The 8,726-nt window shown below is 38.8% G+C and overlaps 1 protein-coding gene across 4 annotated transcripts in view; it reads right to left on the bottom strand.

The window, feature by feature from the left end:
* Positions 1 to 4,655: 4,655 nt before the first annotated feature.
* The window catches only part of LOC125452124 (adenosine deaminase-like), a 46,110-nt gene continuing 42,039 nt past the window's right edge, over positions 4,656 to 8,726 (bottom strand). For 3 of the 4 annotated variants that reach the window (XM_048530148.2, XM_048530147.2, XM_048530145.2), the window contains 2 exons: positions 7,315 to 7,444; positions 4,656 to 5,827 (listed from right to left, as the gene is read on the bottom strand). In XM_048530148.2, the coding sequence (XP_048386105.1) occupies positions 5,723 to 5,827; positions 7,315 to 7,444 (235 nt within the window). In that variant the 3' untranslated portion in view covers positions 4,656 to 5,722. The remainder of the gene's footprint in view (positions 5,828 to 7,314; positions 7,445 to 8,726) is intronic. The other variant, XM_048530146.2, reaches the window with a different exon arrangement.

The raw sequence follows: 8,726 nt of genomic DNA, 5'->3' as shown, positions 1-8,726 counted from the left end.
AGAAACTGATCATTCAGCTTCATGTTCTGTTGAAGCCCCAGGAGGTTGAGACGTGCCAGGAAGAGGGAGAGTAGAGATTTGTTGTTGCACAGGGGTGTGTTACACAGTGTTAGAAAGCTAAACTTCCATTTCATTTTTGAGTCACTTAAATATTGTAGGGGAAGGAATGTATTCATGTACCACTGCTAATGCCTACTCGTTCTGACTGGCATCATCAATGGTAAAGTTAACATCATTGTTTTCCATTTCAATATCAGTTAGTAACCTGTTTTGTATATTTTGGAGCTGATTGCGAGATCTTACAAATTACTTCAGCAGATTCCAGAAGAATCTAAAGGAAGAGTGGTTAAGAACGGTGATGATTTTGGCAATTCTAAAGCACAGGCACCAGAACTGCTTGCAGTAGGTGTCTTGTTCGGCACACTGCTGTCACTGGATCGAACACAAGATCCTGGGTTTTTGAAACACTGCTGTTCCACGGCAAGGAGATTGATCCTTTGCTATCCACCATGTTACGGATGTAGCATCCCATTGGCTACATCTCTCAGCTCAGCATCTCCGCTCTCTAATAGAGCTGCAGCATTGCAAAGCATTAACTGGTGCTACCCTTGCTGGTTCTCTTCCTGCTGCTGCTTTTGCAACCTTAGTCTTCGTCTGAGGTCCAACATGAAAAAGCTAAGAAGCATTTCTGGTACATAATCAAAGTAGGGCAAGTAACCTTTCCCAGAAGAAAAAAAAACAGTTAAAAAAATAACTTGAGTGGAGCACAGAAACTGAACACAGCCTTTCACACAAATCAAGTCATCATACATCAGCTCTAAGGCATCAGTATTTATTGGCACATTTCCCTGCTTCTATCATGGCCGCAGCACTCTCAATTAGCACAATGTTGTTGCCGTTTTAACTGATGTGTTCCAAGAAGCCCAAGGAATCTGTTCAGCCGCAGTTAAATTCCAAACACAATGTTAGTAACCCAGTAATGGAATGGTTAATATAATGAAACTGACAACAAACTTTCCCAAAAGGGTGTCTCACATGTAGCTTAATAGGCTGCATTTAAGTGCCGACATTGATTGGTTAGAGCTAGTTTCCACACACACAGAGTCAATTTCTATCCCAGTCCACTCCCAAAACTATATAACTGCAAGTTAAAACTAAACCTATGTGAAGTGCTTTCAAGTGTTCTGAAAGATACAATTTAGAGTCAGAGAGACATAGATTCATACAATACTGAAACAGACCCTTCAGTCCAACTTGTCCATGCTGACCAAGTTTCCCAAACTAGTCACATTTGCCAGCATTTAGCCCATATCCCTCTAAACCTTTCCTATTCATGTACCTGTCCAATGTCTCATAAATGTTGTAACTGTACCTGCATCTACCATTTCCTGAGTTTATTCCACACAAAAACCACTCTCTGTGTGAAAAAGTTGCCCTTCAGGTCCGTTTTAAATCATTCTCCTCTCACCTTAAAAATATACCCTCTTGTTTCAAACTCACCCATCTTAGGGAAAAGACCTTTTCAATTTTCTTTAGCTATGCCACTCATGATTTTATAAACCTCTATAAGGTCACTCTTCAACCTCCTATGTTGCAGGAAAAAGTCCCAGCCTATCCACCGTCTCCTTGTAAATCAGACCCTCCAGTCCTGGCAACAGCCTGGTAAATCTCTTCTGAACCATATCCAATTTAATAATATCCTTCCTGTAGCAGGGTGACCAGAACGGTACATAGTTCAAAAGTGGCCTCACCAATGTCCCGTACAACCTCAATGTGACAACCCAACTCCTATACTCAATGGTCTGAACAATGAAGGGAAGTTTACCAAATGTCTTCTTAACCAACCTGTCTACCTATGATGCAACTTTCAAAGAACTGTGTACCTGAATCCCTATATCTTTCTGTTCGACAACACTACCAGGGAAATACCATTAACTGTATAAATCCTGCCCTTTTAAGATCATTTTACCAAAATGCAAAACCCCACAGTTATCTAAATTAAACTCCACTTGCCACTCCTCAGCCCTTTGGCCCAATTGATTAAGATCGCTTTGTAATCTTAGCTAAGCTTCTTTACCGTCCGCTAGACCGTTAACATTAAATTTAAATGTTGCTTGTTTCTTTCAGTACATTGTACAGGGTTTTACTGCAGTTTCGGATGCTGATGTCAGGATTAAACTGATTATGGAACAGGACAGGCTCAGCAACTTTGCCAGAGGCCGTGTCTCATTTGGTGATAACTCCCCCTAGTGGATTCATTTGTAACCTCAAGTCAGCTGAGAGGTAAATCAGCAATTGGTGAGTTTCCAGCAATAGTGGAGTAGTAAGATAATTTCCCCATTTTTAAATGTGCACCCATCCCATTCTTCAGGATTAGTTTGGGTTTAAATCTGGGCCAATTGCCTCATTATTTACTTGGCTGAAATCTTTCAGACTTTGAATGTTTCTCAGGTTGTGTTCACTCTTAACTTTTCAACATTGAATGTCTTCAGAACTGCAACTTTTGATGATCCAGCGGTTAGTCTAATTGATCCTCATTGCATCCTTTCCACGTCTCTAATGTTCATTCTGTTATGGAGATCCTGGTGAAGCAGCTATGTCCTAATGACTATCTACAATGTGAAGCATTTATGTGACTTTCTGTACACAAGTATCCAATGACATTATAATTCAGTTGCACCCCCATCTGTGTTGGGGATGTTTGTGTTCCTTCACTTTATCAGAAGTTTCCTATATTTGATATATCTTTGCTTTGCATTGCATTTGCCACTTCTTAGCCCACTATGCTTACCTCTCTACAGTCTCACAGTTTAACTACACTAAATGTCCCATTCCTTGACACCCAGTTTACTGGATTTATTTGGATTACATCTATTGATATGGTCAAGATGCACTCTGGCAACTCCTGGCCCACCAAAAGAGTTCTTTGTTTTTTATGAACCTGACATTGTCCACTTAAAACTATCTGACTGGAGAAAACAGACCGCTCACCTGAAAATATATGTGACAACTTTAATGCAACGTCCTGAGCAATCTAATGCTACATGATTTGTGACAGGTATGGTTCCAAAATCCCACATATACAAAACCAAAGGTCTTCAGCCATAAACCAATGTACTCATTGCAGGAAAAAAGGTCCATTTTTGAAGGTGTGCCACAGCAGCATCAAACCAAATTGTTTCCATGCCAACATGTACATTCATATCATGGAAGAAAACTTCGAATAGATGAATACTACAATGGAACAAGAGATAATGGGAACTGCAGATGCTGGAGAATCCAAGATAGCAAAGTGTGAAGCTGGATGAACACAGCAGGCCAAGCAGCATCTCAAGAGCACAAAAGCTGACGTTTCGGGCCTAGTCCCTTCAAAGCTTCTGATAAAGGGTCTAGGCCCGAAACGTCAGCTTTTGTGCTCCTGAGATGCTGCTTGGCCTGCTGTGTTCATCCAGCTCCACGCTTTGTTATCTTACAATGGAACAAATTTCTTTGTGTGAGAACATCTGCCTGTGGATAAGGAACATAACTCAGTCCAGATGCCATTGATGGAGAAGAAGACAGAGCCTAATTTTCCCAGGCGTTCCCGCTATTACATCAAAGCAAGACCCTTCAGCAAATTGTTCCTAATCCAGGATGTATAGTCAGGCTGCCTGCTCGAATACATTTCTGATTGAATGAAAGTCGGAAGAGAAAAGATGTTTGCCAACTTTCTCTTAAATGTTTCTAAACCTTGTCATTGACTTTCATTACCCATCTATTCACACTGATGCACTAACTTAAAGACAGGGAAGTCTAGGACAGATGAGGTCAAAATTTACAGTAAATGTTGCAAAAAGAAGTCTTATCTAAGTAACTGAATAGAATGGTTAACAGTTATATCTAATGACGAGCAAAAAGTTTGGCATGGGGTATTGTGTGAAAGTTTACGAACCCTTGAACAACCTTATATGATATCAGGCGGCTGCTTCCAATGAGGCACAATTAATATGGACTGAATTAGTGAGATTGAAGAAGGAGGGACAATAGATTTCATGGAAAACAAAGTTATTGTAAAAGGAAGAGCTTCATATATCTTAGATTACCCTGTATATAGTTCTATGTCGTAGTAGGACACAATAAACAGAGTTCTAAAGAAGCCTAACCACTCTGATAGTTTTTGATGTGGTCTTAGAATATAGAACATAGAAAAGTACAGCACAGTACAGGCCCTTCTGTCCACGATGTTGTGCCGAACTTTTACCCTAAACCTAAGGTCTATCTCACCTCCACACCTACATTATACTATCATCTATATGTCTACCTAATAGCCACTTAAATGTCCCCAATGAGGCCAACTCCACTACCCGTTCTGGCAAGGCATTTCATGCTCCAACCACTCTCTGAGTAAAGAACCTACCTCTGGTGCCTGCCCTATATCTACCTCCACTCACTTTAAAACTACGCCTGGACCAGTCTGTCTCGAACCCAAACTCTCAGGTATGACATAAAACCACAGGGCGAAAGAACTTCCAAAAGACATGATACACTTTGTTTGTGTGATAAATGGTATTAATTAATGCTTCATAACACACTTTTAAAATTCTTATTTTGATTGTAATAATGAATTAGATTTCAGAAACTCATGTTTAATCATTTTTCAGTAAATTTTAATGAAGCAGTTTCCATTAAAGCTCAAATCGATAAAGTTGTAAAGTACAAAGTATTATTCAGCTTTTCAAATGTTTCACAAGGTAGTTCAAGCAATTAATAGATAGTGATATGCAGGTTAAATAACAATATATCATAAAGCTAGCCTGCTTTTACAAAATAGAATACCGGAGTTATTTCAGACTATTGTTTGATAGTGAGAGGTTCATAGGTCAAATCCCATTGCTGTATAATTGTATCCTTATACTTACCCCAAGCACAAGAAGTGATAGATAGGGTTAGGGTTCGGGATAGACACAGGAGACTAAGGTATTTCCAGTTTGGAAGTCAATCCTAGAAGCCCACATAATGTATACTCCTCAAAGACAAAGCACTCTATCCCTCAAATAATATAAAGAAGAACCAGTGACTTTATGATCTCTGCCTACATGTACCGTCAAGGATTGGGCTCACCAATTCTGCAAGCCTTTGGTGGAAGTTGACACTTAGTGACACAAGTACACACTGTGGTGTACCATTAAAATGTTCTGATCACCTACCCATATCTGCTCTTTTAAATCTAAACACTATTTTTAAATTATAACATGGGCAATTTGCATGGTGATAGAAAGCAATTACAAAGACACCACCCAAACCACACTTTTCTTTTCAGACAATGGTGTATACCTCACAAGTTACTGCTCATGAAGTTTCATTGGCCTTAACCCCTGGAATATTTGTCATTGTTTTGTACCCTTCTTACTGTCCCACTGAATGTGATACATTCTTGCTTGGCTTTGATGAAGAAAATTTAGGGTTCAGCGTGATCCAACTTTGAAATATAATTGAGGTGACAGATTCTGGCTGTGCACAGCTAACAACTTACTAATCTCTGCTAAATTCACAGAACTACTTCCCAATCATCTTCTGTATGTTCCATCGTTTCTTGATTAATGATTGTTCATTTGTTTACTCTAGCCAATGCATATAGTGAACAATTCACATTCATACAAACAGATCTGCTACAACTGGGGACTGTGGCTGAAGTTAATAACTACTTGTTATTCACTAACATTGCACATTGTTTAATAAATGCTTAGTGACAAAAATCTTGTCTCATTCCATATGCTGTTTTCAGGAAATTAAGAAGCTCTTCTTTTTCTTTCGGACAAAGGAAACTAGAAGCGGCTGTGTTGAGATTCTGCAAAACAGAAATGAAATTATGATTTCTTTGACCTGGTGTGAATATATAAACACAATGCCTTTGGTATTCATATGACTTGTTTAGTTCAGTTTCTGGTTGATGGTATTGCCGATGATATTGATAGGGGTCGGGTGGGGGGACGTGTGGTTCAGTGGTGGCAGTATTAGTGAATATAAAGAGGTGATGGTCAGATTCTCTCTTGGTCATCACCTAGCATTTGTGTGGCATGAATGTCCATTTGCAACTATTGGACCCAAATCTGGATATTTTCCAGCTCTTTCTGCATTTTGGGTTTTGACGTTTAGTAACTGTGGAGTCTTCAAAGATGCTGAACATTAGGGAATCATCAGTAAATATTCATACTTCAGACCTTATAATGAACGGATATTTGTTGATGAAGCAGCTGAAGATGGTCAGAACTAAGGCATTCCTTCTGAGGAAAAAACTTCTACAGTGTTGTCCCAGAGCTGAGATGACTAACCTCAATAACCATAGCCGTTTTCCATTGTACCAGGTATGATTCTAACCAGAGGAGAGTTTCCCCCAGATTCCGCTTTTGCCAGGGTTCTCTAATGCAATGCTCATTCAGATGTGGCATTGTTGTCAAAAGTAGTTGCTCTGTTGAACATGCATTGACTGTTGACCTTTTACCATTATTCCCTTATTTTTCTAGTTTAAATTAAGAAGGATTTTAATGTTAACTATTACCTTTATCTCTTTATTTTTCTACCTATTCTACGAAGGTCTATAATGCTTAACTTTTTAACTTTGCTTCTTTTACTACTTTAGTACCTGAGTTTTTGTAGCTAGATACCTAAGTACCTAAGATAGTGCCATGTGAGGTGGCAGTAGACACTTTTCACTGTATTCCTGTACTTGAATACATGTGACAATAAAATCTAAATCTAAATCTCACCTGAATTTAATTTTTTGTCCATGTTTGAATCAAGATTGTAATGAGGACAAGACCTGAATGGCCACATGATAAACCACATAATGAGTGGTCAATGAAAAAAAGCTTTCAATAGAATTCCCCATGATATGTCGCCTTTTGAGTGCATTCTTCTCTTTGTTTTATTTTAAATCGTATCTGACAATCAATGTTGACTGCATGTCTGATTTTCATTGACCTAATTATACCTCAGGTATCTCGTGCTCTCTCTCTCTCTCAGTTAGAGAATGACAGTGGTTATACAGCTTCAGGGGCACCACTTCTCATCAGGCATGGGGCAAGGTAAAGAGACAGGCTTCCATGACCCACCATGCCTGCTAAGGGCAATTTAACCCATGAGTGTCATTCTGCACCACCTGGTAGGCAACACAGCTAAATTATCTCCTGATTGGTTCCTGATTCCTACTATCTCTAAATTATCTCCTGTTTATTATTTTTGATTTTATATTCCCATGAGTCAAGTAGTGAGCCTACAAATAGGCAATGATTAAAATTAACACAAAGTAGAATGTCACACTAGTTTCTCACTTACCATTTCCATGAACTCTCTTTCTGTGAAGTTCATGTGGTCTGCAGCTATGTTATAATCAGTGTGAACTGTTGAACCAAAAACCAATGGATCATCTGTATTGAGTGAAAAGTTGGCTTTATCTTTCTTGAATCTGTAAAATAAATGCCACTCTGTTCATTAACTGTGATGAGTCCATTAATTATTCATTAGCAAACCCGAGTTCATCGATTTGTGGGCTACTACATTTGGATGGCACTGTTCTAGAATATTACTTGACAATGTCTCTGTATATATGTTACTTTACGATCCTATGGGTTTCAGAATAGTAGTGTTGTGCTTTGTGTGACAGCTGATCAATGTCCCAGCTCCTGCCATCTACCCTAACTCCATATAGCTTAAAGACCTCGACTAGATCTCAGGCTTGAGATGAATCTTTGATGACCACTCTATTGTTTTGTGGTTCTATCACCCTATGTGTGAAAAAGTGTTTCCTACCTTCTGTCAAAAATGGACTGGCTCCAGTTTCAGGGCTATGACCAAGACTAATTTAAGCAACAGATGAAGTTGTTCTTTGTTTATTCGGTCAACTCATGTAGAGGAGACATGATTAAAGGGAGCCATTTAGTCTAGTAGTAGCGTTGCAGAGGTTTCGCCTGAGGAGTTGAGAAGTTTTCCCACTCCTCCTAACATTGGGGAGTTTTCCCACTTTCAAAATTGTGTGATATGGTTTGATCTACCATTTCCAGAGGGAAATCTCTCTCATGTGAAGCGTTTTTCGGGAAGGTGTGAGTGAAAAGCTTGTAATTTTCAGTATGTAATTAGATAGAAGATCAGTCATTTCACAGTCATGATTTTCTGAGCTGTGCTCCCTGTAAATTTAGCTTCCCATGAGGAACACCAGATTCTAGCATTCCAAAAATATGAAAACAGAATCCTGAAATGAGAAAAGCATGTAATCCAAAAAAGAGTAAGAATATAGCATTTGTGGTCACATTGAATTGAGAAAAGTAGGTTACATTGAAAAGAGGTTTAAGAGCCAAGCTAGAAAGTAGCCGTACCAATATATAAAGACAATAACAAACATCTGTCAGCTTGGTTGGCAGCTTGATAATGTGAATGAGCTGGGCTGACTATTTTGATATTTCTGTCCATATGAAATGGGAAGGAACAAATATTTTAATGTTATAAACAGACATTAGATTGAATATTATTTCCCATGACATTTAAAGTAAATAACACATGCAAAACTCTTCCAAAAGCAGCTGCAAATGCTGAAAATGTGAAAGAAGAACAGAAAAGACTAAAAATGCTCAGCAGGTCAAACATCAACTGTGGGATTAGAAAGACTTGCTTCAACCCAAGGTGACCTTCTGTCAGAACTGTGAAAACTTAAGCAAAATGCAAGCGCACGAGGCAGGAAAAATAGGAAAGAA

The sequence above is a fragment of the Stegostoma tigrinum genome, chromosome 5, assembly GCF_030684315.1.
Source record: "Stegostoma tigrinum isolate sSteTig4 chromosome 5, sSteTig4.hap1, whole genome shotgun sequence".
NCBI classification, from domain to species: Eukaryota; Metazoa; Chordata; class Chondrichthyes; order Orectolobiformes; family Stegostomatidae; genus Stegostoma; species Stegostoma tigrinum.
Note: the sequence above shows the minus strand (reverse complement) of the source record. Positions and strands in the feature narration are given on the sequence as shown.